We start from the raw sequence: 16120 nt of genomic DNA, 5'->3' as shown, positions 1-16120 counted from the left end.
GATGCTAGTTGGGAAATATGGGGTGCAAGCTGCTTTTGGGGGGACAGGCCCTTCTGAAATCCCTCCTCTCTCCCGCCAGTCATTGAGCTCGACTCGACACCCAACGGCGACTCCGACAGCATCACTGCCCTCTGCAGCCAGATCGACTCCTCGCTTACCCAGCCGGCCGGGGAGGCCCCCAATGGCACCCCACTTAACGGCACCCCTGGACCCACGGCAGCCGCAATGCCCATGGAAGGGGGCAGCACAGGTATGTTGCCACCGCCCCTCTCCAGAAAGGCCTCTGTCCCACAGATAATAATAATAACAATAATAATAATAATTTATACCCCGCCCATCTGGCTGGGCTTCCCCAGCCACTCTGGGTGGCTTCCTACAAAATATTAAAATACAGTCATACCTCGAGTTGAATGTGCTTTGGGTTGAGCACGTTCAAGTTGCACTCTGCGGCAACCCGGAAGTAACGTAGTGCGTTACTTCCGGGTTTCGCCGCATGCGCAGACACTCAAAATGACGGCATGCGCGGTAGCGGCGAAACGCGACCCGCGCATGCACCATCGTGTCTTTTTTTTCTGTTTGGGATGCGAACGGGGCTCCGGAACAGATCCCGTTCGCATCCCAAGGTACCACTGTACCGAAATACATCAAACATTAAAAACTTCCCTAAACGGGGCTGCCTTCAGATGTCTTCTAAAGTCTGGGAGTTGTTTTTCTCTTTGACATCTGGTGGGAGGGCGTTCCACAGGGCGGGTGCCACCACCGAGAAGGCCCTCTGCCTGGTTCCCTGTAACTTGGCTTCTCGCAGGGAGGGAACTGCCAGAAGGCCCTTGGCACTGGACCTCAGTGTCTGGGTAGAACAGCTGGGAGGTGCAAAACCTGGTTTGACTAGCAGCGCAGGGTTTTAATATAGACCACAAGCCAACCGTGAGATGCAGCTGCAAAAAAGGCGAATGCTATTCCAGGCTGCATCCGCAGAAGTTGAGTGTCCTGATCAAGGGAAGTCACAGTCCTGCTCTCTTCTGCCTTGGTTCAGACCATACCTGGAATACTGTGTCCTTTTCTGGGCACCACAATTTAAGGATATTGAGAAGCTGGAAGGTGTGCAGAGAAGGGCAAATGAGATGGTCAAGGGCTGGGAAACGAAGCCTGATGAGGAACGGTTGAAGGAGCTGAGCCTGGGAAAGAGAAGATATGAAAGCCATCTTCAAATATCTCAAGGGCTGTCAAATGGAAGGAAGAGGGAACAAACTTCTTTTCTCCCACTTTGGGGAAGAGAAGGACCCTATCCTCTGGCTTCAAGTTGCAAGAAAGCATTGCAGATATTAATAGTTTACAGCACGGATGCATAAAAACTGACTCCTTTGGAGATGTAACATTGTCCAGACCCAGCGATAGGCAAACTCCGGCCCTCCAGATGTTTGGGACTACAATTCCCATCATCCCTAGCTAACAGGACCAGTGGCCAAGGATGATGGGAAATGTAGTCCCAAACATCTAGAGGGCCGGAGTTTGCCTATGCCTGGCCCAGACCCATACAGTTTGACTACTGTAATTCGCTCTACGCAGGGCTGCCCTTGAAGCTGTCCCAGAAACTCCAGTGGGTGCAGAATGCTGCAGCGAGGCTCCTCACGGGGTCTCTGCCATGGGAGCATATTCACCCAGTGCTTTTCCAGCTGCACTGGCTCCTAGTGGAGTATCGGGTCAGGTTCAAAGTGCTGGTTTTGACCTTTAAAGCCCTTCACGGCCTAGGACCCTCGTACCTACGGGACCGCCTCTCCTGGTATGCCCCACGGAGAGCCTCAAGGTCCATAAATAACAACACCCTAGTGGTCCCGGGCCCTAAAGAAGTCAGATTAGCCTCAACCAGAGCCAGGGCCTTTTCAGTGATGGCTCCGGCCTGGTGGAACGCTCTGTCTCATGAGACCAGTGCCCTGCAGGATCTGATTTCTTTCCTCAGAGCCTGTAAGACAGAGTTGTTCCGCCTGGCCTTTAGCTTGGAATCAGTTTGATTCCCTCCCCCTCTTTCTTTTCCCTTCTCCTCCTGTGATGAGGCTGCATTTTAATATTTTAATAATGTTTCAGTATTTTAATGTTGTATTTTAATCTTGTTTTTAAGTTGTATTCATTCAATTTGTTTTTATTATTGCTTGTTAGCCGCCCTAAGCCCCGGCCTTGGCTGGGGAGGGCGGGGTATAAATAAAAATTATTATTATTATTATTATTATTATTATTATTATTATTATTATTATTAAAACTTTACTTGCAGAACTTTCTTCAAAACTGCGCGACAACATCAAAGATACATCCAGTTAATTCCATAAGAGAGAGTCATAGGCTCAGCATTTTCTTAGAAGTATTGCATAGTTCCAAACAGACTTGGAATCGAAGTTTTCTCTCTCCTCAAAGCCGCTATTAGCCTGGCGCTGTGTTCTCTCCTTCCAGGAGAGTCGTTTATCCTTCCTTCCTTCCACGCTGGCTGGGAACGAAAGACTAACCCAGGGCTTCCGAAACTTGGGTGTCCTGCTGTTTCCAGAGTACAATTCCCATCATCCCTGACCGGAGGTCTTGCTAGCTAGGGATGATGGGAGTTGTAGTCCAAAACACAGCTAGACGCTCAACTTTAGGAAAACGCTGGACTAGAGGCAGTCCCTTTTCAAAATGGAGATTGTTTTTTTTTTTTTTTATAAAATTTTTATTGGTTTTACAAAATTTTTAAGAAAAACAGACAAACACTAAAAATGACAAACATACACGTATAGTTTCAAACATATTTTCATAAACCTCTTTTTTTGGACTTCCCCATACCCCCCCTCTCTGCATCCCAATGTCCAAAATTCAACTAGCAACTTCCAATTGTTACTTTCCAATCTTTATCATCTTAGTCCTCTTTTATAGTCTAACCTTGTATCCCTGTACCCTTTTGCTTCTGAAAACCACAACATTTTAGCATTCATTAAGTTTATAGTAGTCCTTAAGATAACTTTTAAATTTTTTCCACTCTTCTTCCACCGTCTCTTTTCGTTGGTCACGGATTCTGCCTGTCATCTCGGCCAGTGTCATATAGTCCATCACTTTCATCTGCCATTCTTCCACAGTGGGTAAATCTTGTGTCTTCCAATACTTTGCGATGAGTATTCTTGCTGCTGTTGTGGCATACATGAAAAAGGCTCTATCTTTCTTTGTCACCAGTTGGCCGACAATGCCCAAGAGAAAGGCCTCTGGTTTTTTAGAGAAGGTACATTTAAGTACCTTTTTCATTTCATTATAGATCGTTTCCCAGAAGGCCTTAATCTTCGGGCATGTCCACCAAAGGTGATAAAAGGTACCTTCAGTCTCTTTACACTTCCAACATTTGTTATCGGGCAAGTGATAGATTTTTGCTAGCTTGACTGGGGTCATGTACCACCTGTATACCATTTTCATAATGTTTTCCTTTAAGGCATTACATGCCGTAAATTTTATACCGGTGTTCCATAACCATTCCCAGTCAGCTGACATAATGTTATGTCCAACATCCTGAGCCCACTTAATCATAGCCGATTTAACTGTTTCATCCTGTGTGTTCCATTTCAACAACAAGTTGTACATTCTAGATAGATTCTTAGTATTGGGTTCTAACAGTTCGGTTTCTAATTTTGATTTTTCCACCTGGAAACCGACTTTCCTGTCCTGTTTAAAAAATTCCATTATTTGGCGATATTGGAACCAATTTTCTACTTTATACTTCAATTTCTCCTGACTTTGTAGTTTGAACTTATCTCCATCCTGTTCTAAAATTTCCCAATACTTCGGCCATCCGACCTCCATATTGAGTTTCTTCACTGCTTTAGCCTCCACTGGTGACACCCATCTAGGGGTTTTGTTTTCCAATAGATCTTTATATCTTATCCAAACATTAAACAATGCTTTTCTGACAATGTGATTTTTAAAGGCACTGTTAGCTTTATCATACCAAAGATATGCATGCCAACCAAAAGCGTTATTGAAACCTTCCAGATCCAAGATGTCCGTGTTCTCGAGGAGCATCCATTCTCTGAGCCAGCAAAAAGCTGCTGCCTCATAGTACAGTTTCAGGTCCGGCAGGGCAAACCCCCCTCTTTCTTTAGCATCTGTCAATATTTTAAATTTAATTCGGGGCTTTTTGCCCTGCCAGACAAATTTCGAAATGTCTTTGTGCCACCTCTTAAAACATTCCATCTTATCAATAATCTGCAAGGTCTGAAACAAAAATAACATTCTAGGCAATACATTCATTTTGATTACTGCAATTCGGCCTAACATTGACAATTTCAAATTTGACCATATTTCTAAATCTTTTTTGATTTCTAACCAACATTTTTCATAATTGTCCTTGTACAAATTCTGATTCTTAGATGTTAAGTAAACCCCTAGGTATTTAACCTTCTTGACCACAGTCAAACCTGTTTCCTCTTCAAATTTCTCCTTTTCCATATCTGTTAGGTTTTTCCCTAAAACTTTGGTTTTTTGCTTGTTCAACTTAAATCCAGCTACCTGGCCAAACTGTTGTATTATTTCTAATACCTTTTTCGTACTAGTGTTTGGCTCTTGCAAAGTCAATACTAGGTCATCTGCGAACGCTCTTAACTTATAATGTTTAGCTCCGACCTGCACACCTTTAACCTGCTGGTCATTTCTTATCATGTTCAGCAACACCTCCAGAACTGAAATAAAAAGTAATGGGGAAATCGGGCACCCCTGTCGTGTTCCTTTCTCTATCTTAAGTTCCTCAGTCACAACATTGTTTACAATCAGTTTAGCTTTTTGTTCAGAATATATTGCAGCCATACCATTCTCAAAACCCCGGCCTACCCCCATCCCATGAAGATTCTTCTTCATAAAACTCCAAGAAATATTGTCAAAGGCTTTCTCCGCATCCACAAAGATCAATACTGCCTTAGTGTTTATATTCACCTCTAGCTTTTCCAGAATGTCTATTACATTCCTTACATTGTCTGCCAGGTGTCTTTTAGGGAGAAAGCCTGCTTGGTCCTTATGAATCTTCTCCATCAAAACTCTTTTAAATCTTTTTGCCAAAATGTCTGCAAAAATTTTGTAATCCACATTAAGGAGTGATATTGGGCGGTAGTTCTTGAGTTGGGTCTTTTCAGTCTCTGACTTTGGTATGAGTGAAATATATGCCTCTTTCCACGATTCAGGCGCCCTTTTTCCCTCAAGGATCTCATTACAAACTTCTCTTAGTGGTTGAGTCAACCATTCCTTCAGCGATTTGTAGTATCTGGAAGTCAGTCCATCTGGTCCCGGAGATTTGCCCAGTTGCATATTCTGAATGGCAGCCTCTATCTCTTGTTCTGAGATTCTCTGGTTCAAATCCATCTTACTTTGATGAGAGATGTTTTGTAATCCATATTTTCCAAGGAATTTGTCTATATCTTCTTCATTTTGCGGGCCTTGAGTGTAGAGTTTTTTGAAATAACTTAAAAAGCAATTTCTGATTTCATTGGGCTTAGATATATTCTTTCCATCCACCTCAAGGCTTGTAACTGTATTTAGTTTCTGCCTTTTCTTCAGTTGCCATGCCAAAAGTTTACCACATTTATTTGCTGATTCAAAGGTCTTTTGCTTCATTTGCTTTATCTTCCATTCAATCTCTTGGTTCATCAATTCCATGTATTGTGTTTGATATAGCTTGATCTCTCTTAAAATGTCTTGAGACTTTGGTTTTGTTCTTAATTTCCTCTCTCCTTCCTTTATCATTTCCAAAATCTTCTCTTTTTTCTCATTTTGTTTTTTCCTCTTTATTGAATTTTGTTGAATCAAAAATCCTCTCATAACCGCTTTGCTTGCATCCCAGATCACTCTTTTCTCCACGTCGGTCCTCAAATTTATTTCAAAATAGTCTTTTAGAGTCTTTTGGGCCTTCGTGAGAATCTCCTTATCACGAAAGAGGGTGTCATTCATTCTCCATCTAAATTGACCAGTTATTGTGAGCTTCATCTCCATCTTCACGGCGTTATGGTCGGAGCAAGTTTTTGGGCAGATTTCCACTTTCTTAATCTTTGGAGCCATTCCACTAGTAACCCAGATTTGATCGATTCTGGTCCAGGTCATCATTGCTTGGGAGAAAAAGGTTCCCTCTCTTTCCAGAGGGTTCCTTGTTCTCCAAATGTCTATCAAGTCCATGTTTTCAGTCATTTCGAAAAAAGTCTTAGGGAGTCTCCCTTCTTTGGTGACTGTTAGTCTTTGTGCCTTGTCCATATTGGTGGAGACCACGCCATTCATGTCTCCCATGATTATCATATTGTAATCCAAATAATCCATCAACGTTTCATGAAGTCTCTTAAAGAAGTCGGATTTGCCTTCATTTGGTGCATAAATTCCAACAACTAGAAATTTTTCTCCTTGTACTTGTATCTCCACAGCCAGATATCTCCCTTGTTCATCTTTGAATATCATTTTTGGAGCCCATTTCTCTTTCACATATATTACCACTCCTCTCTTCTTAACTTTGTCTGATGAGATAAATTCTTGTCCTAGCCTTTTGTTTATAAGTAATCTCCTGTGGGCTCTAGTTATATGAGTTTCTTGTAAGCATATCAAGTCCAGTTGTTCTCTATTTAATACATGAAATACTTGTCTTCTCTTCAAAGGCCCATTGAGCCCATTACAATTCCAACTAAGGAATTGCAGAGCCATCTTGCTATTTTTCTGAGGCTCCTCCAACAGCTCCCAGTTGTTGCTCTTCTTCTGATGGTGGTGATTTTTGTCCAAACGAGAGATTCAGGATGTCCAACGCTCTCCTCTGTTCTGCAAGTGCGTCCACAGTCCCCTTCTGTAGATCCTCCTGGTATCTTGCCAAAAATTTGTCTTTATCTTGAATTGTCTTTATTTTCACCTTGTTTGCCTTGTAGTCAAATGACAGCCCTTGTGGGAATTCCCACCTGAAGCGAATAGAGTTTTTCTTTAGTAAAAGGGCTAAATCCTTATAAAAGTTTCTTAAGTCCAGAATGTATTTTGGGATGTCTTTGAAGATCTGTACAGCTGAGTTTCCAATTTGCAAGGCCTTTTCAAAGTGTAGTCCCAATATTTTGTCTCTTTCCTCCTTGGATCTGAGTGTGATCAAACAGTCTCTCGGGGTCTTTCTGTTTTGCTTTTTGCCCAATCTAAAGGCAGTCGTGATTTTGAGTTCGTCTTCCTGGAGGTCCCAACAGTCCACAAACTCCCTTGTCAAGTATTCCACAAGGTTGTCTCCTTCATTCTCCGGAATCAGTCTTATTTTTAAATTCCTCTCTTTCCTCTGTAACTCCCACAAGGCCAAAGTTGCATCATGCTCATAGACCTTCTTGGCGATCGGCTCTAACTTCTCCTGTGTCTCTCCCGCAGTAGCTTTGGCGTCTTCGGCAATTTGGCGCGTAGTGGCGTTTTCCTCCACCAATTTATTTATGGATTCTGTATTCTGGTTTAGTCTTGCTGAAATTTCTGTTAGTTTTAGTGTATTCTCTGAAGTCTGTTTTGTCAGAGACTCCAGAGTTTGATTTATCTTGAGCAAAGCGTCTGTCACAGCTTCCATGGAGACGGCTGCTCCTTTGTCTTGTCCTGTTGTTCCTGTTGATCCAACTGTTGCGCCTGAGATTGAGCCTCTTTTCTTTACCTGTAGCTGCTGCAGCTGTTGTTGTTGTTGCTTGGTTTTGGCTCTTGTGACTATCTCCTCTTGTGCGCCACTCATGTCAAGGTCAGTTCCCACGGGATTTATTCTCCCTTGGAAAATTCCACTGTCTTAGGCCGTGCCGGGCCTCACTTTGTCCTCTAGAGGGAGCAAATCAAAATGGCCATAGAACAAAGTTTCCAAGTATAGAAACAAAGGAGACTGTCCAGAATGTAAAAAGGGAGGTTAACACAGTCAAAGTCAGTATTACTAAAAACTTGTTACTTTAAATTGCCACAGTTGCCCAATTTATGCTACTTCTTCTTGTATTGTACAGTAGCCAGGCACTGTGGAAACTTTGTATCAAGGTATCACTTCACAGGGAAAAGTCAGTTCAGTATGGTACAAAGGCAGACCGTTTCATTTTCAGATGGATGAGACAGCAGAGGTTTTTTTTTACTTCTAACAAATCATGCAGTTGTTGTTCAAATTCACCTCCCCTCTGCCCTGCTAGCTAGAGGGGAGATCAAAGGGTCTAAATGTCCGGTTAAGCTAATCAAGTAGCAGGTTTAAACGGATGCAGGTTTAAAGCTCCGTTGCTTTCACTTTCATGCAGTCGGGGGGAGGCAGACTTCCTTTGTTTAGATCTCCCCCGTTTTTAGCCCAATTTTTGAAATTTAAAAGGTCCCGGTTATATTTCAGCTCTTACTCACGGGGATTCAGTCCGAATTTTCTTTTCAGGAAGGAATCGGCGCTCTCCGCTTATGGCGACGCGGCTTCACTTCGCAGGCTGGGTAGCGACTCTCAGCACCGCGCTCACTCCCGATGTCGATCCGTAGCCTTTAAAAAGGCTCTTTCACGGTACCGGGGGGCGCAAAGGTGCCCACCGAGTCTCCTTGTTCTCAGGCTTCAGCGCCTGGGATTTTAGGGGTCCCCCGCTTGCCGTAGCGGGTAAGACCCGAACTTGCGAAGCAGTCCTTCTCCGGAGCTCGGAGCTAGGACCGCCATTAAGCGCTGGCACCGACCGGAAGTCCCTTTTCAAAATGGAGATTGGCAACCAAATAGCTTTTCTCACATGTCCAAAGGCACTCATTCTGTTTGAGAGCGGAGAATATCCGACAGCTAAACTCCGGAGGGATTTCCCCGGAGTTAGCAACACACAAGCCAGGCGCTCTCCAGTTCAGTGTCAATACCACGCTTGGCAGAAAGGAGAGGGGCGACCGAACATTCAATTTCCTTGGAGCTTTTACAGCGGAGATTGGGTGGTCATAATAATAAAAATAAATAATAATAATAATAAATTATTATTATTATTATTTATGTATACCCCACCCTCCCCAGCCCAAGACCGGGCTCAGGGCGGCTAACAACCAATAATAAAAACGAGTTGAATGAATACAACTTAAAAACAAGATTAAAATACAAAATAAAAACATTAAACTGCAACCTCATCAAGGAAAAAAGAAAGAGGGGGAGGGAATTAAATTGGCTCCAAGCCAAAGGCCAGGCGGAACAACTCTGTTTTACAGGCCCTGCGGAAAGAAATCAGATCCTGCAGGGCCCTGGTCTCATGAGACAGAGCGTTCCACCAGACCGGAGCCATCACTGAAAAGGCCCTGGCTCTGGTTGAGGCTAATCTGCCTTCCTTAGGGCCCGGGACCTCTAGGGTGTTGCTATTTATGGACTTTAAGGTCCTCTGTGGGGTATACCAGGAGAGGCGGTCCCATAGGTACGAGGGTCCTAGGCTGTGAAGGGCTTTAAAGGTCAAAACCAGCACATCTGGAGATCCTTGCCTGGCAGCGGGTTGGGCTGGATGACCCCTGGGCACCCCCCAAACCCTATGACTCCTCCTCTCCCGTCCTCCTGGACTGAGCTGCTTTTCTTTTCTCCCTCTTGCCCTCTGCAGGTCCCTCGGCCGGAGCCCCCGTCACCCCCCCATTCCAGCCGGGCCACAAGCGGACGCCCTCAGAAGCTGAACGCTGGCTGCAGGAAGTGGCCAAGGCCGCGAAGGCCCAACAACAACAGCAACAGCAGCAGCAGGTGCCCATGGCGCTGCCAGCCTTCCCCCTGAGCTACGATGTGGGCCCCCTGCCCCTGGGCATGTTTGTGCCGCCCCCTTCTCAAATGCCGCCGGCTTTCCTCCCCATGGGCATGCAATACCCCCCGGGGATGCCCTATGCCGCTGCCGCCGCCGCGCCCAGCTTGCCCGTGGTGGGCATCACCCCCTCCCAGATGGTGGCCAACGCCTTCTGTTCCGCCACACAGGCGCCCGCTGCAAACTTGGGGGCCAAGGCCAGTCCCTTCCCGCAGAACCTTCTGGGCCCAGCCCGGCCCAGGCCCAATGGCGGCTCCTGGCCCCCCGAGCAGAGCCTGCCGGCGCCCCCCGCCCCCCGCCAGGACCCCCCCACAGACCCCTTTGAAGCACAGTGGGCGGCGCTGGAGTCCCGGGCTCCTTCCGCCACCCCCAACCCCTTCTCCGGCGACCAGCAGAAAACCTTCGAGATCGAGCTGTGACCGCCACGTTTTTTCCACAACTTGGACTGCCGGGGGCCGCCCTGCTCTCCTTTCTGGCCCCCTCCCCGCCACAGAGTCCCGCCTGCGGGTTGCCAACGTTCTCGGACTCCATTTCCCATCAGCCCCGGGGACTGGCATCCGCCAACGGCCCGGGGGTTTGGGGAACTTTTTGTTGCTTCTGGTGGGGTGTCCCTCTTTGTCTGGTTGGGGGGCTCAGTTTATTTCTCTCTTCCTCCCCAGAGGAAACGAAAGAGGGGGCCGAGGTGCGGGTGTATGAGGGGCCCCTTCTCTTGCCATAACGTCCAGAGTTTCTGCCCCTGGGCATTTGGGGCGACGGTGAATCCAGCTGGCCTGGCGCTGCCTCGTTTTGTGCTTCCTTTATTCCCCTTTGTTTGGTTGAGCAGCCCAAAGACTCTTCCCTGGCTTGCCCCTGACCCGGCTGCCTTCTGCAGATCCCCCCCTTGCCCCCCTACATAATCAACTCCTCAGGCAGCACCTTGCAAGCGACAGAGTCATTCTTTGGAGGGTTCAAATCCCTGCAGCGGGGAGTTCCCCAGCTCTCTGAGCACATGAAACCTCTCTCCTCGCAGCCCGGTGGCAGCAAATGCCCTGAACCAGAAGCCTTCCTGGGCAGGGGCAGAGACACCGTGCGAGTGGCAGAGTCGTGCCCCATTTTGGGCAGTGCTCAGGTGGGAGTCAAGGCCCCTTAAGGCCCTCCAGTGGCTGGAGTGGGGGGGGGAGCCCTTACTTCTTAGTAGGCCTCTGTGCACTGCAAGGGGGTGGCGACCTCACCTGGCACAACGTTCAGAGCGGATTGTGCCCAAGCAAACGGTTTTATCTCACTTTTGTCTGTTGGAAACTTCCGGTGTTTTTAAACGACATTCCCAGCTACGAATGGCGCTTGGATTACAGGGAATCTGTGGGGTGAGGCGACGGACACCCCCACGTCGAAGCTGCTGATTTTAGAAATCTGCCCGATTGACAACGGGGTGGATAAAATTGGTGGGGTGGGCTTGTGGGTTTTCTACCTTCCTTCCGCCCCCGCCCCCCTTATAATAATTTGATCTCCGCTGTATTTTTATTTTTATTTTTGGAACGGGGGGGAAGGACAAAAGCCCCTAGGATGTAAAATTATATTGAATTCAGCAAGAGAACCGTCTTACTTTTTTATTTTGCTTTTAACCGTGCCTCAAAGTCAAATTCCAGTAATGGAACTGAACAATTTCAAAATGTGGTTGCAGCAAAAACACACACACACACCCCAGTGGTTGTGCTGCAGAAAAAGTGTGAATGTTAGGAGAGGGAGGGGGGATTTTGGTTCTGCAGCTGTAAGGAGCAGCGGACAAGGGGGTGGGGGAGGAAGTGCAATGGAGCTGGACTGCCCCCCCACCCCCCAGAAAACCAGATGTTGGACTGCAGGTTCAGTTTAAGAAGAATCCAGCCAGGCTTCTGCTGTTTGGAGTATGGCAAACCCCCCCCAGGCTGCGATGGAGCTGGTGAGCCTGGTACCATTTGCACGGGGGGGGGCACACATCATGCTTGATACCCCCCCCAACTGGGTAGCCATTCCTTCCTCCGCCCCCTCCCACCTAGAGAGCACCTGGGTCACATACAGGGGGGCTGGGGCTGGGAGTGGAAGGGGGCTCTGATTCTCCTGCCCCCCCAAACTGCCTGGACACAGAAAATCCCTTCCCCTCCCCCCCCCCGCTTTCTATTTTCTATCTTATTTCCAAATGTTTTGTATCTAAGAATTCCACATATTTGTATTATATAATAAATGACAAAATAAAGCCAGTAATATAATAGCCCAATTTTGAGCCTTGTATGTATATTTATGTGGCATAAAGAAAAGCAGAGACATCACCCTGCCGACAAAGGTCCGTATAGTTAAAGCTCTGGTTTTCCCAGTCGTGATGTATGGAATTGAGAGCTGGACCATAAAGAAGGCTGATCGCTGAAGAATGGATGCTTTTGAATTCTGGTGCTGGAGGAGACTCTTGAGAGTCCCATGGACTGCAAGAAGATCAAACCTCCCCATTCTTAAGGAAATCAGCCCTGAGTGCTCACTGGAAGGACAGATCCTGAAGCTGAGGCTCCAAGACTTTGGCCACCTCATGAGAAGAGAAGACTCCCTGGAAAAGACCCTGATGTTGGGAAAGATGGAGGGCACAAGGAGAAGGGAACGACAGAGGACGAGACGGTGGGACAGTGTTCTCGAAGCTACCAGCATGAGTTTGACCAAATTGTGGGAGGCAGTGGAGGACAGGAGTGCCTGGCGTGCTCTGGTCCAGGGGGACATGAAGAGTCGGACACGACTAAACAACAACAACAACAATATTTATGTGGAGGTTTTTGGTCGTCGTCGTCCCCCCCCCCCCCCCGGGAGCAGCAGGAGGAACTTTGCGGGGAGGGGCTGGCTGGGCGTTTTGTAGTATTAATGCTGTTTTTTCCATTTCCAAAATAAGGAACTTCTAGGAGAGCTTGTAATTTTTGCTTTTCAAAAAGCTTCCGAGCATTTCTGAGGAGGAGAGCAGCTGGACACACACACACACACACACACACACACACACACACACACACCTCTGCCTGCTTTTCATTTTTATCCTGCAGCATGAAATGAGTAATAAATCACAACAATTCCCACAAAAAATCACAAGAGCCTTTTAAAAGCCAGGACGGAAGAGGCAAATGAGTTTCTCGTCTCCTGCGTTTGGGATCCTCTGTGCATTTCTGGTCCCTTCTCTGCCCAAAAAAAAGGATGTTGCAGGAGTTGGTAAAAGTTCAGAAAACGGCAAACATTCCGGCACAACTCCCTGGGAGGAAAGGTTGCAGCATTTGGGACTTTTTGGAGATATGGCGAGTAAGGCAACAGGGCAGAAGTATATAAAATTGTGCCTGGAGTGGGAAAAGTAGAGAAAAGGTTATTTTTCTCTTTCTCTCAAAGCATCTGTACTCCTGAGCAAGCAATGGAACTGAAGGCTGGAAGATCTGGGAAAGATGGAAGAAAGTCCTTCACGAAGCCGAGAATTAAACGGTGGAACTCCCTCCCACAAGAGTCCCAATAACTAGGTAAAGGTAAAGAGATCCCTGACCATTAGGTCACGGATGACTCTGGGGTTGTGGCGCTCATCTCGGTTTACTGGCCGAGGGAGCCGGTGTACAGCTTCCAGGTCATATGGCCAGCGTGACTAAGCCGCTTCTGGAGAAACCAGAGCAGTGCACGGAAACGCCGTTTACCTTCCCACTGGAGCGGTACCTATTTATCTACTTGCACTGGTGTGCTTTCGAACTGCTAGGTTGGCAGGAGCAGGGACCAAGCAATGGGAGCTCACCCCGTCGCGGGGATTCGAACCGCCGACCTTCTGATCGGCAAGCCCTAGGCTCTGTGGTTTAACCCACAGAGCCACCCGCGTCCTCCCATAACTAGGAAGGCTTTGAAAGAGGAGTGGGCAAATTCATGGAGGGCTTGGGGGGGCTACTGGCTAGGATGTTTGAGGGCAACCATGCTTCTGAATCCCAGTTGAAGGGGATCTCAGGAAGACCATATGTTTTCCTGCTCTCATCTTCCTCTCAGGTTTCCAGTAACGGACACTGGGAGAAGAGGGATGCGGGCCTGATCCTGCAGACACTTCTTAGGTTCTTAAGCACAAAGTTACTTTGGAAGGAAGAAGGCCACTTATTGGTTTATTTTACGAAACGTTTATACTGCTTGGTTGTAAGGGAAACCTCAAAGCGGTTTGCAAAAGATAAAACATTAAAATCAATTTTTGAAAATTCAGAAGATACAAAAGCAAAGATACTAATACGAGTTAAAGTGGCCTCAACCTTCCTAGGGGTCTAGGGGTCAGCAAACTTTTTCAGCAGGAGGCCGGTCCACTGGGGGTCGGTCAGACCTTGTGGGGGGCCAGACTATTTTTTGAAAAAAGAAATGAACGTATTCCTATGCCCCACAAATAACCCAGAGATGCATTTTAAATAAAAGGACACATTCTGCTCATGTAAAAACATGCTGATTCTCGGACCGTCTGCGGGTGGATTTAGAAGGCGATTGGGCCAGATCCAGCCCCTGGGCCTTAGGTTGCCTACCCACTAGGGGGACGGAAAGCTAGCTCTAGAACTCATAGAATCATAGAGTTGGAAGAGACCACAAGGGCCATCGAGTCCAACCCCCTGCCAAGCAGGAAACACCATCAGAGCACTCCTGACATATGGTTGTCAAGCCTCTGCTTAAAGACCTCCAAAGGAGGAGACTCCACCACACTCCCAGGCAGCAAATTCCACTGTCGAACAGCTCTTACTGTCAGGAAGTTCTTCCTAATGTTTAGGTGGAATCTTCTTGTAGTTTGGATCCATTGCTCCGTGTCCGCTTCTCTGGAGCAGCAGAAAACAACCTTTCTGCCTCCTCTATGTGACATCCTTTTATATATTTGAACATGGCTATCATATCACTCCTTTTCCTTTTTTTGTTAAATCTTTTTATTTATTGAGTTTTACATTGCAATTTTTAGATTTAAACATCAACATCATCATTTAGGAATTCCTGAATCCTTTGACTCCCCTCCACTCTTCCATGGTTACCATTATCAATCTTTTTTCAACTGCTTCACTTATTTTCTCTATTTTTATTAAACAATCCATTTTTACCTTAATTTTTAGTACATTATAAGCATCACTCAAATCCTGCCAAAGTTTTTAGTTGTTTACAAGTGTTCTCTTAAATACATTGTAATTTTCCCCTGTTCCTTCTTAAAGTTCTTCTTTTCCTGCTTTCTGATTTTCCCGATCATTTTTGCCATTTCGGCGTAGTCCATCAACCATAGTCCATCAACCATTCGTCTCCGGTCGGGACTTTATCTTCTTTCCATCTCTGGGCCAGTAATATCCAGGCTGCTGTTGTTGCATAAAATAAATAGTATTTTCTGCTCCCTAGGTATCTCTGCACCTAAAATTACTAATAAAAAAACCTCTGGTCTAGAACTCCTTTTCCATGCCAGCTTGTCTCTGAGGATATGCAGAGTGTCCATAGGCAACAGGCAACAATGGACATCTCTCTTCAAGGCTTTTAGGTTTCCTCTTCAGTGGTGACGATGACCCTGCCACACACACTGGTGGGCCAGGGTCTTCTTGCCCCTAGTCCTCACATTGGCACCCTGCAGCCCCCTACCCCATAATATTGTGGGGCTCCCCACCTAGCAGGGGCCTGTAGACAGAGGGAGAGGCTCAGCTGGCCCTGAAACAGGAGTGGAAGGACGCTGACAAGGACTCTGAGCATGTACAGAGTGCTGGACACTGAGCAGCTCTCAAATTTGCATTTGGGACACACAGGTGGGCTTGAGCTGCAGGAAATTTGATGTTAGCGGGATGGGTTCAGAGTGACCCCTCGCCTTCAGAGTGACCCCAAAAGAATATATGTATTGGCTGCACACACACAAATATGACCCCCCCCAAATAAATTCCTTCTCCCCACCCAGCAGAATCTAGTTCTCGAAGGAGGCTGGAGAAGGCAGGTGTGTGGGTTTTTTTGGGGGGGGGTTCCCCCTGCAGCCCTCCCGATGTTGCTGCTGCTCCCAGAATCACCCCTGACCTTTGACCCTGCTGGCTGATGGGGGTCCAACCACCAATCTAGGTCAGGCACCCTCAAACTCTGCCCTCCAAATGTTTTAGGACTACAACTCCCATCATCCCTAGCTAACAGGACCAGTGGTCAGGGATGATGGGAGTTGTAGTCCCAAAACAGCTGGAGGGCTGAGTTTGGGGATGTCTGATCTAGGGCCACAGGATTCTGTAGGGAAATGCCCTGATCACCGCGGGGGGGGGGGGGTGCTAAGGAATTCTCCATGCACAGGCACGCGGCGCCCCCCATCTGTACGGAAATGGGGCAGTGTGTGATGGGCTCGGGAGGTCCTGCCCCCCCCAAGCTCTTCTGTGCCTGGGCTCTGAAATGGGGAGGGAAAATGCACTCTGCACTCGTTTAGGAGCACC

The 16120-nt window shown here is 47.1% G+C and overlaps 2 protein-coding genes across 2 annotated transcripts in view; both read left to right on the top strand.

Moving 5' to 3' along the window:
• The window catches only part of NUMBL (NUMB like endocytic adaptor protein), a 43393-nt gene extending 31998 nt beyond the window's left edge, over nucleotides 1-11395 (top strand). Inside the window, exons 8-9 of the mRNA XM_083516283.1 lie at nucleotides 80-250; nucleotides 9531-11395. Coding sequence (XP_083372409.1) covers nucleotides 80-250; nucleotides 9531-10138 — 779 coding nt within the window. The 3' untranslated portion in view covers nucleotides 10139-11395. The remainder of the gene's footprint in view (nucleotides 1-79; nucleotides 251-9530) is intronic.
• Nucleotides 11396-13350: 1955 nt separating this feature from the next.
• WDR87 (WD repeat domain 87) overlaps nucleotides 13351-16120 on the top strand; it is a 175658-nt gene continuing 172888 nt past the window's right edge. Inside the window, exon 1 of the mRNA XM_083516096.1 lies at nucleotides 13351-13549. The gene's annotated coding sequence lies outside the window, so the exon portion shown is untranslated. The remainder of the gene's footprint in view (nucleotides 13550-16120) is intronic.

This window comes from Podarcis liolepis (genome assembly GCF_965112155.1).
Source record: "Podarcis liolepis genome assembly, chromosome: 7".
In the NCBI taxonomy this organism is placed as follows: Eukaryota; Metazoa; Chordata; class Lepidosauria; order Squamata; family Lacertidae; genus Podarcis; species Podarcis liolepis.
The sequence above is the reverse complement of the archived record's forward strand: the minus strand, read 5'-3'. Positions and strand labels throughout refer to the sequence as shown.